Source organism: Salvelinus namaycush, chromosome 3 (assembly GCF_016432855.1).
Source record: "Salvelinus namaycush isolate Seneca chromosome 3, SaNama_1.0, whole genome shotgun sequence".
In the NCBI taxonomy this organism is placed as follows: domain Eukaryota; kingdom Metazoa; phylum Chordata; class Actinopteri; order Salmoniformes; family Salmonidae; genus Salvelinus; species Salvelinus namaycush.
In genome coordinates, this window is record NC_052309.1 from 17773024 (window position 1) to 17789876 (window position 16853).

The window sequence follows — 16853 nt, forward strand, 5'->3', positions numbered from 1 at the left end:
AATTACTGCAAATCTAATTTAGCTCTATTTAATTGCGATGTCATTCACACAATCCCCTCGGCCCAGTATGAATCATGGCTATAGAAATGCCAGCCTTTGCAGCTTTCATTGCTTTTTGACAAGTTATTCTCCCTGTAGAATCTCAGACAAATCTCAGTGGCGCCTGTAAAATGCCATTGTTCAGAGTGTGTGTACACTGTGGCTCCTCTGCAGTCTAACCTTATATGAGAGGGAAAGAAGAGATATGCTTGCCACTGTGTCACGTATGATGGGAATCAGTCAAGAGGGAAGAAGAACCCATGCTCGGCTTGCTTGTCATGTCTAACTCTGTCTGTGTTGTCCGTTTTGTTTTACATTGATTTTATTTATTTTTTAACCTCTAACGAGCCTCAACCCCGGATCCGGGATCACCCCCCACCCCCCCCCCCCACACTGATTAGCATCGCTAGCATAGCGTCACAATTAAATAGTAGCATCTAAATATCATTAAATCACAAGTCCAAGACACCTAATGAAAGATACAGATCTTGTGAATAAAGCCACCATTTCAGATTTTTAAAATGTTTTACAGGGAAGACACAATATGTAAATCTATTAGCTAAACACGTTAGCAAAAGACACCATTTTTCTTTGTCCACCATTTTTTCTCAACACCAGTAGCTATCACCAATTCGGCTAAACTAAGATATTGATAGCCACTAACCAAGAAAAAACCTCATCAGATGACAGTCTGATAACATATTTATGGTATAGGATAGGTTTTGTTAGAAAAATGTGCATATTTCAGGTATAAATCATAGTTTGCCATTGCAGCCACCATCACAAATCTCACCAAAGCGACTAGAATTACTACAGAGAGCAACTTGTATTACCAATTTACTCATCATAAAACATTTCTTAAAAATACACAGCACATAGCAATGGAAAGACACAGATCTTGTGAATTCAGACAACATTTCAGATTTTCTAAGTGTTTTACGGCGAAAACACAATAAATCGTTATATTAGCATACCACATATGCAAACGTTACCCCAGCATGAATTCAAGCCAAAGAGAGCGATATCGTATCATCGCCAAAATATATTAATTTTTTCACTAACCTTCTCAGAATTCTTCCGATGACACTCCTGTAACATCATATTACAACATACATATAGAGTTTGTTCGAAAATGTGCATATTTAGCCATAAAAAAACGTGGTTATACAATGAAAATAGTAGCAAAACAAGCCTGGAAATGTCGGTCGCCATCTTTGAGTGATCTAGTTTAATCAAAAGCTAATCATATACTTGACTAAAAAATACAGGGTTGACAGGAATCGAAAGACAAATTAGTTCTTAATGCAATCGCTGATTTACATTTTTTAAATTATCCTTACTTTTCAATACAGGTTGCGCCAAGCGAAGCTATACAAAACAAAATGGCGCCATAAGCGTTTAACATTTTTCGACAGAAACACGATTTATCATCATAAATTGTTCTTACTGTGAGCTGTTCTTCCATCAGAATCTTGGGCAAAGAATCCTTTCTTGGGTCTAATCGTCTTTTGGTCGAAAGCTGTCCTCTTGCCATGTGGAAATGCCCACTAACGTTCGGCATGAACTGGAAACGTCCCCAGCGGTTCAAAGTGTCTCAGAAATAAATGCCTCAAAATCGCACTAAACGGATATAAATTGCTATAAAACGGTTTAAATTAACTACCTTATGATGTTTTTAACACCTCTAACGAGTAAAAACATGACCGGAGAAATTTTACTGGCTAAACTAAAACTTGGAAGGAGGCGAGTCCGATGTCCTTCGCGCGCAAGGCGCAGGCAGCAAAGGGAAGCTACTTCCGGTATTTTCTGTTTTATACAGTCCCTGATTGCGCAATCGACTCCATTCAAAGCGTCATCACGCACTGACACCCAGGGGAAGACGTAAGAAGTGTCTGTTTCTCCATAGCATTTACACGGACCTTTAAACTGACTCCAGATCAGTGGCCAAGATGTTTGAAATCTGACTCCCTATAATGAAAAGTGCTGTAGATTGAGTTCTGTTTCACTCAGAGACAAAATTCCAACGGCTATAGAAACTAGAGAGTGTTTTCTATCCAATAATAATAATAATATGCATATTGTACGAGCAAGAATTGAGTAGGAAGCCGTTTAATCTGTAGAGGAAATTATGCTAATGTGAAACAGCACCCCCTATAGTGGCAAGAAGTTAATCCCAGCCCCCGTCCTCACAGGAGACCTTTTGCCTCCTCTTGCCAGGCCATCATTGTAATTAAGAATTTGTTCTTAGTTGACTTGACTGGTTAAATACATTTTTGGTCCACCGGATTGAACAAATCATTTCAAGCTGTTGGCAGCAATTACACTTGCTTTCTGAGAAAATGTCATTATCCGCATATCCCCCATATCCACCTGCTGCATCTCCTCAAATATCACAACACTTCAGGAAAGTTTGAGCCTCTCTCATTTTGACTGTCTCTGTCTCCCTGTCTATCTCTATTCAGGCCCCATCCAGTAAAGCCCTTGAGCTCCCTGGAAAACCAGCCAGCCTCCAACATCCAGGAGGCGCAGGCTGGCATATCTACAGGATTCCTCTGTGTCCTTCAAGAGAAGATAAAGGTACTAATGCAATATATCTCTCCCATGAGAGCAATGGGAACAGCATTGAGTGAACTGATGCACACCAGCAGCAGATGAAAGAGCTACCTACAGGTTCTCTCAGCAATCACCTGTCAACATAGATCTGCTTTAGGCAGGAGGTATGTGTACTAAATAATCAGACCTCATTGTGTCTACAATCTATTTTGGGAAAGTGTGTGCATGTTAATATGCACATACAGTATATGCTTAGCCTTATGCCCTGTAATATGCACAGCAGTGGCTCTTCTTGATAATATTATCATAATAATCTTATGCAAATAAGGTACCAGGATATCTTTGAAACCATTCCCCCAGGCACCTCATGAAAATGCCCTCTGCTGCTGTTTCAATTTATCCATTCCAGTTCCTTGATGCATGCACAGTTGGTTTTATTAAAACCTCAGTGCAATATTCCCATTCTTGCTGCGCGCACGCCGACACACACATGGTGCACACACATGGTGCACACACATGGTGCACACACACATGGTGCACACACACATGGTGCACACACACATGGTGCACACACACATGGTGCACACACACACGGTGCACACACACACGGTGCACACACACACACACACACACACACACACACACACACACACACACACACACACACACACACACACAGTCTCAACAAGCCCTCCCACCAAATGCTCACTATAAACAATTCCCACAAACATTATTTATCTTGACAGTGACTCACCTTAAGCTCACTGTGAATAACACTGGCATTTGCCTATGGTGTTGGGATCTGAGAGATCAGAGCTCTGAATGAGTTCTCACAAAGCAGTCAGAGCTCACACCACACAATCTTCTCTCGAGTCTCTGATTGATGATATGGGCACAATCAATCGAATGTATTTATAAAGCACTTTTTACATCAGCAGATGTCGCAAAGTGAAATACAGAAACCCAGCCTAAAACCCCAAACGGTAAACAATGCAGATGTAGAAGCACGGTGTCTAGGAAAAACTCCCTAGAAAGGCAGGAACCTAGGAAGAAACCTAGAGACTTACCAGGCTTTGAGGGGTGGCCAATCCTCTTCTGGCTGTGCAGGGTGGAGCTAGTACATGGCCATTAAGGCCAGCTTGTTCTTCAAGATGTTCAAACGTTCATAGATGACCAGCAGGGTCATTCAGAGGTCGAGACAGCAGGTGCGGTAGAGAGGCAAAATCAGCAGGTCCGGGACAAGATGGCACGTCCGGTGAACAGGTCAGAGTTCCATAGCCGCCAGCAGAACAGTTGAAACTGGAGCAGCAGCATGACCAGGTGGACTGGGGACAGCCAGGAGTCATCAGGCCAGGTAGTCCTGAGGCATGGTCCTAGGGTCAGATCCTCTGTGAGGGGAGGGAGAGAGAATTAGAGGGAGCATACTTAAATTCACACAGGACTCCAGATAAGACAGGAGATTTACACCAGATATAACAGACTGACGCTAGCCCCCCGGCACACAGACTATTGGAGCATAGATACTGGAGACTGAGACGGGGGGGTCGGGGGACACTGTGGCCGCGTCCGACAATGTCCCCGGACAGAGCCAACCAGGCAGGATATAACCCCACCCACTTTGCCAAAGCACTGCCCCCACACCACTAGAGGGATATCAACAGACCACCAATTTACTACCCTGAGACAAGGCTGCGTATAGCCCACGAAGATCTCCTCCACTGCATGAGCCCGGAGGGAGGCAAAACCAGACCGGAAGATCAAGCCTGTGACTCAACCTACTCAAGTGACGCACCCCTCCTAGGGACGGCATGGAAGAGTACTAGTAAGCCAGTGACTCAGCCCCCATAACAGGGTCAGAGGCAGATAATCCCAGTGGAGAGAGGGGAGTTTGCCAGGCAGAGACAGCAAGGGCGGTTTGTCGCTCCAGTGCCTTGCCGTTCACCTTCGCACCCCTGGGCCAGACTACACTCAATCGTAGGACCTACTGAAGAGATGGGTCTTCAGTAAAGACTTAAAGGTCGAGACCGAGTCTGCGTCTCTCACATGGATCGGCAGACCATTCCATAACAATGCAGCTCTATAGGACAAAGCCCTGCCTCCAGCTGTTTGCTTAGAAATTCTAGGGACAATAATGAGGCCTGCGTCTTGTGACCGTAGCATACGTGTAGGTATGTACGGAAGGACCAAATCGGAGAGATAGGTAGGAGCAAGCCCATGTATTGCTTTGTAGGTTAGCAGTAAAACCTTGAAATCAGCCCTAGCCTTAACAGGAAGCCAGTAATATGATCAAATATTTGGGTTCTAGTCAAGATTCTAGCAGCTGTGTTTAGTACTAACTGAAGTTTATTTAGTGCTTTATCCAGATAGCCAGAGAGTAGAGCATTGCAGTAGTTTAATCTAGACGTGACAAAAGCATGGATTAGCTTTTCTGCATCATTTTTGGACAAAAGTTAAAGATTTTTGCAATGTTACGAAGATGGAACAAAGCTGTCCTTGAAATATTCTTTATAGGTTCGTCAAAAGAGATCAGGGTCCAGAGTAACGCCTAGGTCCTTCAGTTTTATTTGAGACGACTGTACAACCATCAAGATTAATTGTCAGATCCAACACCAGATCCCTTTGTTTCTTGGGACCTAGAACTAGCATCTCTGTTTTGCCCGAGTTTAAATGTAGAACATTTGCAGCCATCCACTTCCTTATGTCTGAAACACAGGCTTCCAGGGTATGCGATTTTGGGGCATCACCATGTTTTATCGAAATGTACAGCTGTCGTCCGCGTAGCAGTGAAAGTTTACATTTTGTTTCCGAATGACATCACCAAGAGTTTGAATATATAGTGAAAACAATAGTGGTTCTGAAACGTAACCTTGAGGAACACCAAAACTTACAGTTGATTTGTCAGCGGACAGAGATGAACTGATATCTTTCCGACAGATACGATCTAAAACAGTCAAGAACTTGTCTGTGTAGACCAATTTGGGTTTCCAATCTCTCCAAAAGAATGTGGTGATCGATGGTGTCAAAAGCAGCACTAAGGTCTAGGAGAACGAGGACAGATGCAGAGCCTTGGTCTGACGCCATTAAAAGGTAATTTACCACCTTCACGAGAGCAGTCTGCTATGATGTGGTCTAAAACCAGAATAAAACATTATTTGTCTTCAGGAAAGCAGTGAGTAGCAACGGCTTTAAGAAAAAAAATTAGAGGAATGGGAGATTCGATATAAAGTACCAGTAAAAGTTTGGACACATCTACTCATTCAAGGGTTATTCTTTGTTTTACTATTTTCTACATTGTAGAATAATAGTAAAGACAACAGAATGAAATAACACATGGAATCATGTAGTAACCAAAAATGTGTTAAACAAATCAAAATATATTTTAGATTGTTCAAAGTAGCCACCCGTTGCCTTGATGACAGCTTTGCACACTCTTGGCATTCTCTCAACCAGCTTCACCTGGAATGCTTTTCCAACAGTCTTGAAGGAGTTTCTACATATTTTGAGAACTTGTTGGCTGCTTTTCCTTAATTCTGCGATCTAACTCATTCCAAACCATCTCAATTGGGTTGAGGTTGGGGAATTGTGGAGGCCAGGTCATCTGATGCAGCACTCCATCACTCTCCTTCTTGGTCAAATTGCCCTTACACAGCCTGGAGGTGTGTTGGGTCATTGTCCTGTTGAAAAACAAATGACAGACCCGCTAATCGCAGACCAGATAGGATGGTGTATCGCTGCAGAATGCTGTGGTAGCCATGCTTGTTAAGTGTGCCTTGAATTCAAAATAAATCACATACAGTGTCACCAGCAGTGTCACCATCACACCTCTTCCTCCGTGCTTCACGGTGGGAACCACACTTACGGAGATCATCCGTTCACCTACTCTGCGTCTCACAAAGAAACGGTGGATGGAACCAAATATCTCAAATTTGGACTCTTCAGTCTAAAGTATAGATTTCCAGTAGACTAATGTCCATTGCTCGTGTTTCGTGGCCCAAGCAAGTCTCTTCTTCTTATTGGTGTCCTGTAGTAGTGGTTTCTCTGCAGCAATTCGACCATGAAGGCCTGATTTCACGCAGTCTCCTCTGAACAGTTGATATTGAGATGTGTGTTACTTGAACTCTTAAGCATTTATTTGGGCTGCAATTTCTGAGTCTGTTAACTCTAATGAACTCATCCTCTGCAGCAGAGGTAACTCTGGGTCTTCCTTTCCTGTGGCAGTCCTCATGAGAGCCAGTTTCAGCATAGCGCTTGATGTTTTTTTGCGTCTGACCTTCATGTCTTAAAGTACTGATGGACTGTAGTTTTTTCTTAGCTTTTTTGAGCTGTTCTTGCCATAATGTGGACTTGGTCTTTTACCAAATAGGGCTATCTTCTGTATACCACCCCTACATTGTCAAAACACAACTGATTGGCTCAAACGCATTAAGAAAAATAGATTCCAACATTTGTATTTTAACAAGACACACCTGTTAATTGAAATGCACTCCAGGTGACTTATTCATGAAGTTGGTTGAGAGAATGCCAAGAATGTGCAAAGCTGTCATCAAGGTAAAAGGTGGCTACTTTGAAGAATCTCAAATGTAAAATATATTTGTTTAACACTTTTTTGGTTAATACAAGATTCTATATGTGTTATTTCATAGTTTTGATGTCTTCACTATTATTCTACAATGTAGAAAATAGTAAAAATATAGAAAAACCCTTGAATGAGTAGGTGTGTCCAAACTTTTGACTGGTACTGTAGGCCAATAGTTTTCTTTACATTTTCCTGGTCAAGGTTTGGCTTTTTCAACAGTTTGGTACACATCCGGTGGATAGGAAGCCATTTATTATGTTCAACATAGGAGGGCCAAACAGAGGAAGTAGCTCTTTTCAGTAGTTTAGTTGGAATAGGGTCCAGTATGCAGCTTGAAGGTTTAGAGGCCATGACTATTTTCATGAATGTGTCAAGAGATACAGGATTAAAAAACTTGAGTGTCTCCATTGATCCTAGGTCCTGGCAGTTCTGTGCAGACTCAGGACAACTGAGTTTTGGAAAATGTGCAGATTCAAAGAGGAGTCTATAATTTGCTTTCTAATGATCGTGATCTTTTCATCGAAGAAGTTCATGAATTCATCACTGCTGAAGTGAAAGCCACCCTCTCTTGGAAAATGCTGCTTTTTAGTTAGCTTTGCGACAGTATCAAAACTAAATAAATGTTATTTTGTTCTTAATCTCCTCAATTAGGTTGGAAAAATAGGATGATCGAGCAGCAGTGAGAGCTCTTCGATATTGCACGGTACTGTCTTTCCAAGCTAGTCGGAAGCTTGCTTCAGGGCTCGGGTATTTTCTGTGTACCAGGGAGCAAATATCTTGTGGCAAATGTTTTTAGGGGTACAACTGCATCTAGGGTATTACACACTGTTAAATGTAGATCCTCAGTTAGGTGGTTAACCAATTTTTGTACTCTTACGTCCTTGAGTAGGTGGAGGGAGTCTAGAAGGGCACCTAGGAATATTTGTGTTGTCCGAGAATTTATAGCACGGCTTTTGATGATCCTTGGATGGAGTCTGAGCAGATTATTTGTTGCGATTGCAAACGTAATAAGACGGTTGTCCGATAGTCCAGGATTGTGAGGAAAAACATTTAGATCCACAATATTTATCTCACGGGACAAAACTAGATCCAGGGTATGACTGTGGCAATGATTAGGTCCGGAGACATGTTGGACAAAACCCACTGAGTCGATGATGGCTTCTAAAGCCTTTTGGAGCAGGTCTGTGGACTTTTCCATGTAAATATTAAAGTCACCAAAAATGTGTATATTATCTGCCATGACTACAAGGTCTGAATTAGGAATTCAAGGAACTCTGTGAGGAACACCGTATACGGCCCAGGAGGTCTGTAAACAGTAGCTATACAAAGTGATTGAGTAGGCTGCGTAGATTTCATGACTTGAAGCTCAAAAGACGAACGCAGTCTTTTTTTTGTAAATTGAAATATGCTGTCGTAAATGTTAGCAACACCTCCGCCTTTGCGGGATGCACGGGGGATATGGTCACAAGTGTAACCAGGAGCAGAGGCCTCATTTAACACAGTAAATTCATCAGGCTCGAACCATGTTTCAGTCAGGTCAATCACATTAAGATTATGATCAGTGATTAGTTAATTGACTATGACTGCCTTGGAAGTGAGGGATCTAACATTAAGTAGCCCTATTTTGAGATGTGAGATATCACAATCATCTTTCAATAATGACAGGAATGGAGGAAGTCTTTATTCCAGTGAGATTGCTAACGCAAACACCGCCATGTTTAGTTTTGCTCAACCTAGATCGAGGCACAGACATGGTCTCAAGGGGATAGCTGAGCTGACTACACTGACTGCTAGTGGCAGACTCCACTAAGCTAGCATGCTGGCTAACAGGGTGCAGGCCAGGCAGCAGGCAATCTCATTGTGCCGCTAGATGAGTTAGAGCCCTGTCTATGTTGATAGATGAGATGGGAGCACCCCTCCAGCTAGGATGGAGTCCGTCACTCCTCAGCAGGTCAGGCTTGGTCCGGTTTGTGGGCGAGTCCCTGAAAGAGAGGCCAATTATCTACAAATTCTATCTTTTGGGAGGGGCAGGAAACAGTTTTCGACCTGCGATTGACTTGTGATATTCTGCTGTAGAGCTCATCAATCCCCCTAACTGGGAGGGGGCAAGAGACAATTACTTGATGCCGAAACATCTTTCTAGCTAATTTACATGCTGAAGCTATGTTGCGCTTGGTGACCTCTGACTGTTTCATCCTAACATCGTTGGTGCTGACATGGATAGCAATATCCCTATACCAGTGAAGGCTGGTGACTTGAACAATTGAGGAGAATGGGAGACCCACGGTATAGGTGCATAATGCACAGAGATGACGAAGTGTGTTTAAAAAATCATCAAAGACTAATTATTTTAACCTAAAGCATTTAATAAAGACATTTATAGTACAATATTATGGGAATGAGAGGGCTACTTACACCGTGTGGGAAAGGGATCACAGCAGTGATTGAATGAGGGTATGAGGCATGAGTTGAGGTGTTCAGAGGCTTGACCAGTACAGGATAGGATTTGACTGGGAAGACAAAAAAACAATAACACACTACACAGTTAGACAAAAGAGACAATAATTAGTTCGTCCAAGCAAGGAGTAAAATCATTGATGTGTTATAATGTGATTGTGTATGTGATTGACTCTACATGCAGGAATGAGATACTTTATAGGGGTACTCACAGTGCTTGGAGGGGAAACATTCAATGTGCCAGTGGATGAGCGGGCACGTGAGACGTGGCTTCAGTTCATGTCAGGAGAAAGTTGACAAAGGCAGTGGAGTGGAGTAGTCATCACCTCTTAATCAGGGAACAGGAGGGGACTTAGCTGTAAATACAAATAGCAGATTCATTCCATTACAGCTGCGCCATTGTAGGTTTGGACAACGGATTTCTCTATGAACTTAAACTCAGACATCTCAAAATTCATAAAGTCGAACACAGACTGCGCATCTCGCCCACTTGACACATCAAAGTAGCCCAAGAAACGTTCCTGAATAAATCCCTGATCATCCACATACCTGACGATAACCGACAACTGCAAGCAGACTGGTGGCACCGTAGGTCCCAGCACAGTGGGACAATTTTACCCCCTGGGGCCTGGAGTTTTTCCTTATATGTTAACCTAACTAGGAAAACTCTGGACCCTATAAGGTATGACAGTGATTAATCAGTTGTTAAAAGGTTTTATATGGGCTATGATGGGACCAGTTTTTCCTAATCAGGTCACATGATTTTTAAAACCTCCTGGCCCCGGGGGGATGAAAACCCTGTCAAACTGCAGCAACCTGATACTTGTTCATATGAATTATATTTAGACTAGATTAAGAGGGGAATTTCCTCTACCCAGACACAGAGACAACAACTGAGCTTGCTTTATGCATGTTTGCATCATGCAGGCCTATGCAACTGTAGGCCTTACAAAACTTTTACTCACATCTGTCATCACTATTATGTTGATTCATTAATTCCAGTTAATAATTATGGATTAAAAACGTATAGTCAGCCTAGCCAGCCCAATTTTGAATAATAACAACATTATTAGTTTACCCTGACCAGGTGGACAGGGCGCATAGGCTGTACGCAACTGCTCTTATTAGTAGCCTACAGTTGATCAGACTGAAAAATAGTCTTGTTTTCATCCCGTACAGCATGTCAGATTTCCAATGTTTAGGTGTAGCCTCGGGACTGCGGTTGAAAATGAGCCGGCTGGCTAAAACTGGCACTTTTACTGAAACGTTGATTAATGTGCACTGTCCCTGTAAAAATCAAATAAACTCAACAACAACAGCCTAGGCTGCTGCAACATTTATATCATGAGTTTTTGCTTGTGTCTGTCCGGAGTGATTATGTGCTAAATAAATACCAGAGGAAAGTGGAAAGCCTACTTGAGCGCACGCGAGAAATTGTGCTGTGTCAAACTCTCTCTTTAATCTTTTAATGGATGATGCGATGGAAGCTATCAAATCATTCAGAATTGTTTTCAACATCCCAGAAAAGACAGTCGAAAGTTCGATATGTTCAGCAAGTAAAGCATCGTAACGTGCAATTTCCTCTGCAAGCTCCTTGTAGTTTCCCTTGTCGGCGGAAATTTCCATCTCGTCGTCTCTTCTAAAAGCAAATTCTTGCAATGGCAAAAACGCAGGCAAGGCCAGCGCGATACAGGCGGCTTGATGATAGGCTCCCTGTTAACCAGCTATACATTTGATACCAGTTGGTATTGAATGCCCTCACCTTCTCATCCTTCTTCATGAAACTGATCTCAGGCAGAGGTCGACCCTTGCTTTTAATTTGCACCTTTTCCGTGTACCCCAGAGAATGAAAGGGGTTCTTCAACAAAAAGTCCAGAACATTTTCGGCAGCGTTGGCCATTCTACAATTCTGATGCCGAAAACTGCACACTGGCGCTGGTAGCTAGCTAGCTTCTGAAGTTAGCAAGGCAAATTTAAATAAATTGCACCAACTGGACACAAAAATAAGTTCTAAACCAAGAAAACAATTGATAATATAACTCCTCAGTTTCCTGTAATTTGAAAAAACTAAATTGAATTGAATAATATCCCAAAAAATGCTTACCTATCACTTTTTTCATTCTTAATCTCTATACAACAATGTCACCAAGTTCTCAACACATAGAACACCCATAATGCTCTGTGGCACAATCCCAATACAACTCAATAGTTCATTCTCTGATCCTAATTCTATGATTGGATGGATAGCATGTCAGTTCATACTGCAAAAGCTTTGATTGGTTGGAGGACGTCCTCCGGAAGTGATCATAATTACCATGTATGTCTATGGAAGGGGGTGAGGCCTATGAGCCTCCTAGGTTTTGTATTGAAGTCAATGTAGCCAGAGGAGGATGGAAGCTAGCTGTCCTCCGCCTGCACCATGGTGCTACCCCAGACAGTGCTGTTGACGTTACTGTAGACCTTTATTGCAAAAACGTGTTATTTAATCAATTATTTGGTGACATATGAATATATTTAATATAGTTTTATCAAAAAAATAATAACTTTTTTCATGTTTCACTTTTTATTTTTATGAAATTTCACTAAGGGGAGGGTGGTCCTCCCCTTCCTCCTCTAAGGAGCCTCCACTGCCCTATACTCTACGCTCTACAGTTTTAGCCTTAGCCAGTACCCTCTTCAGATTAGCCTTTACGTCGGTAGCCCTGCCGCCAGGTCAACAGTGTATGATCGCTGGATGATTCTTTTTAAGTCTAATGTTGGGGGTAATGGAGTCGCCAATGGCTCAAACCCCGTAACAGGTGGAGGAGAGACCTGAGAAGGCTCGGCCTCTGACTCCGACTCGTTGCTTAATGGGGAGAACCGGTCGAACATTTCTTTCAGTTGAATGAGCGACACAGGTTGAGTGTGCCAACAGAATTTCTTTCCAGAAGCCTTGAGAAAATTGTTCTGCTGCAAGGACTGTGTGGGGGGGATTTATACTACTATCTGTACTTACTGGTGGCGCAGACGCCGTTTCATCCCTTCCTACATTTAAATTTCCCTTGCCTAACGATTGCATCGGAAGTTGGGCTTGTAACACGGCTATCCTCACAATAAGGAGAAAGTTGTCTTGCATATTAAGAGTACAGCGACTGCAATTAGAAGGCATAGTGTTAATGTTACTACTTAGCTTTTTCAGCTGGTGGAGGTCCTGTAGAACCATGTCCAGATAAAGCGTCCGGGGTGAAAAAGTTGAGTGAGGAAAAAACATAGACATTGGTAAATGTGTTAAATGCTGATTTTGATTAACTTCTTCTGGCTGCAAGCCCTAAGTCGGGATCAATATGACAACAGCCACTTCAAGTGCAGGGCGCGAAATTCAAAATATATTTTTTTGAAATATTTAACTTTCACACATTAACAAGTCCAATACAGCAAATGAAAGGTACACATCTTGTGAATCCAGCCAACATGTCCGATTTTTAAAATGTTTTACAGCGAAAACAGCACGTATATTTATGTTAGCTCACCACCAAATACAAAAAAGGACAGACATTTTTCACAGCACAGGTAGCATGCACAAAGCCAACCTAACTAACCAAGAACCAACCAAACTAACCAACAAACAACTTCATCAGATGACAGTCTTATAACATGTTATTCAATAAATCTGTTTTGTTCGAAAAATGTGCATATTTCAGGTATAAATCATAGTTTACATTGCAGCTACAATCAGAAATTGCACCGAAAGCAGCCATAATAATTACAGATACCAACGTCAAATACCTAAATACTCATCATAAAACATTTCTGAAAAATACATAGTGTACAGCAAATGAAAGAAAGGCATCTTGTGATTCCAGCCAATATTTCCGATTTCTTAAGTGTTTTACAGCGAAAACACAATATAGCGTTATATTAGCTTACCACAATAGCCAGAAACACAAGCCATTTCCCAGCAGCAAAAGTTAGCGATCGTAACAAACCAGTAAAAGATATATAATTTTTGACTAACCTTGATATTCTTCATCAGATGACAGTCCTATAACATCAGGTTATACATACACTTATGTTTTGTTCGAAAATGTGCATATTTAGAGCTGAAATCAGTGGTTATACATTGTGCTAACGTAGCTACTTTTTCCCACAACGTCCGGATATTTTTCTGACACTTTTTCTGACACACATATTCTGACCAAATAGCTATTCATAAACATAACTAAAAAATACATGTTGTATAGGAAATGATAGATCCATTAGTTCTTAATGAAATCGCCGTGTTAGAATTCTAAAAATAACTTCATTACGACATACAGCTTCGGTATAGCTAGAGAGTACCCAAAAGCTGGGCGCCGACGACTAGTTCACATGTACGACAGATATATGAAATAGCATCATAAAATGTTTCCTACTTTTGCTGATCTTCCATCAGAATGTTGTACAAGGGGTCCTTTGTCAAGAACAATCGTTGTTTGGATTTAGAACGGCCTCTTTCCCTCTCGATTTAGCAAGCACACTAGCCAAGTGGCACGAATCTCTCCATGTCAACAAACGGAAGAGAACGGAACACGGCAAAACTCCCGAAAAAATTTCAATAATCTGATTAAACTATATTGAAAAAACATACTTTACGATGATATGGTCACATGTATCAAATAAAATCAAAGCCGGAGATAGTAGTCGCCTATAACGAAAGCTTTTCATAAGGCAAATCCAGGTCCCTCCTCGCGCCTTCCTGAAAACAGGAAATGGGTGACACGTCATTCCAAGAGCTTTCATTCCACTTCAGACCAAGATAAACACCCCATTTCTTCTCTCACCGCCTCTTGACATCCAGGGGAAGGTGTATGACGTGCATGTATACTATTACGTATCATGCCCATTTATAGGCAGGACCTAGAAGAGAGCATAGTTTTCAGACTTTCCACTTCCTGGTCAGGAAGTTTGTGCCAAATGAGTTCTGTTTTACTCACAGATATAATTCAAACGGTTTTAGAAACTAGAGAGTGTTTTCTATCCAATAGTAATAATAATATGCATATTGTACGAGCAAGAATTGAGTACGAGGCCGTTTGAAATGGGCACCTTTTATCTGGCTACTCAATACTGCCCCTGCAGCCCAAGTTAAACTGGTTAAACTGTTAATAAAAGTAAAAACAGGTAGCCAAGTAGCAACAAACAGCACAGCAACACGGAGACAAGTCCAGAAGTAACACTTGCAATTCCTCCAATCAGGAGTGAGATAGAATCATGTGTGGGACGTCATAGGCTCCAGGACTCCTTAGAAATTAGATCTGGTTGACATTGCACCTAAGCATGCCATCCATTACAAGTGTCTGAAAGCTATACATTTTTTGTGCATTGAATCCTTTCTGCTTATGTAAAGAAAAAAAACTACAGGAGCCTTGGTAGGTGCTTAAAGTTTAGCATGTTTCATGTATAGACTGAACATTGCTTAATGGGTAATGCATGGTATATCTTTGGAGAATTATATGGAAACATATAAATGGCACTGACTCATACCACCTCCATTCCCCTCTTTCCTTCTAGGTCAAAGACACAGGGGTCAAAGGTCAGTACTCCCAGCTGACCCAGGAGGAGCTGATCTCCCTGGTGGTGAAGCAGCAGGACCAGCTTTCCAAGAGGGACAACAAGATCAAGGAGCTGGAGCACTACATTGACAACCTGCTGGTGCGCATCATTGAGGAGCAACCCAGTATCCTGATGTCCATGAACTCACTCAAATGAGACGTCTAGAAATATATATTTCTCCATCCTGTTCCTAATCATTCAGAGCAAGGCTTCCTAGATGTTTATCTCCCTCAATGCCTATGTTGGGCTGTTTGAAGAATTCCTGCTTGCAGCCCAAAGAACATTTCATTCACCTATGTATAACATACCAAGCACTGGCTTTGTCTATTCCTACTGAACAGATGCACTTTTGATTGTTCATTACATTTTGAATGTTGTTTAACTCTGAATAATGGTATCTTAACCACTACAACTCTGTGGTGTGTGTATGTATAAAGGCCGTATAAGAACATGAACCAAATCCACACAGGTCTGTTGGAAGGTGCTGTACATTTTTGGCAGTTGGTTTGGTTTGTCTTTCTATTAACGTTTTGATGTGCTTGTAAGGAGGAGTGTGATATGAAGGTTAAATCCAGAGCAACAACACTGAAGAAGGAATTGAATAGCAATAAAAGAAAGAAAGCTCCAAAAGAACAGGGACACATTGAGTTTGTATATTCGGTAACACTATGCAGGACAGACCGGTATAATAGGGGTCATACCGGTACATGCCTATGACAAGTATTAACATTAATTACAATCACATTATAATGAGCTATACCTGTCGGTAAAGGGTTACTTCGTATTATTGGTTGTCTGTGAACTAACAAAAATAATGTGGATATTAGTCCCTGTTACTGTATAACTCATGTATACGTGTTGTACATATTGAGAAGTCCTTTTCTTATATTGTAAACTTTATGTTAAAGCACTTTGAAGAATAAATAATAGAACAAATTGTAGTCTAAAGAAACATGGATGAATAATTAAAAGAATTTAGACTACCGATAAACCAATTTAGACTACAGACAAACCAGGTTTAGACTACCACTATGCCTTTGGATGAATGCACTCTCAATTTATTGCAATCACCCTGACAGGTGCACCTCCAGAAGCAAATTGCATGGGTGTAACATATGGACATTTTCTAAAGTGGCATTTCCTTGTGAAGAAAGCTATTGGGATCCAGGGACAGTTGTTTTTATAGGTAGATAGCAAGATGTGTTAGAGTGTGTTGGTCTGCCTTTGGTCATAGGAAGGATTACTGTATAGTTGGGTGAAAGTCAGAAAGTGTCTTCTGTTAACTTATAGCCTATAATTTTTACAATTATGAAATAAATACTTATTTTCTATCATAACATTTATTTAGCCTCTGGTTGGAGTAGACCCACACCTCTCTCTTTGACCATTACTTCATGAAGCACTTTAAATCAAGTTTTCACTGTTCACACTATGAATATAGCAGCTATATTATGCTGTTTCAATGGAAATGTTGCAGTTGCTTTCAAAAGCAGAACTAAGGTAAGGGTGGTAGTGTGTAAGGCTCGATCGAGTTTCGTATTATGAGATGGAGTTACGTTGGGATGCCACCAGGTCGCAATCAAAGTTGGAAGAAGAGGAATACTGGGACATGGGCACAGAAAAGTGGATTTCTGAGGAGGAATGGAGAAGAAAGAAG

General features: G+C 41.4%; 1 protein-coding gene across 1 annotated transcript in view; it reads left to right on the forward strand.

The window, feature by feature from the left end:
• Window positions 1-16518, forward strand: part of LOC120045038 (protein split ends-like) — a 54562-nt gene extending 38044 nt beyond the window's left edge. The window contains exons 7-8 of the mRNA XM_038989864.1: window positions 2502-2616; window positions 15155-16518. Of these exons, the coding sequence (XP_038845792.1) occupies window positions 2502-2616; window positions 15155-15352 (313 nt within the window). The 3' untranslated portion in view covers window positions 15353-16518. The remainder of the gene's footprint in view (window positions 1-2501; window positions 2617-15154) is intronic.
• Window positions 16519-16853: the final 335 nt, after the last annotated feature.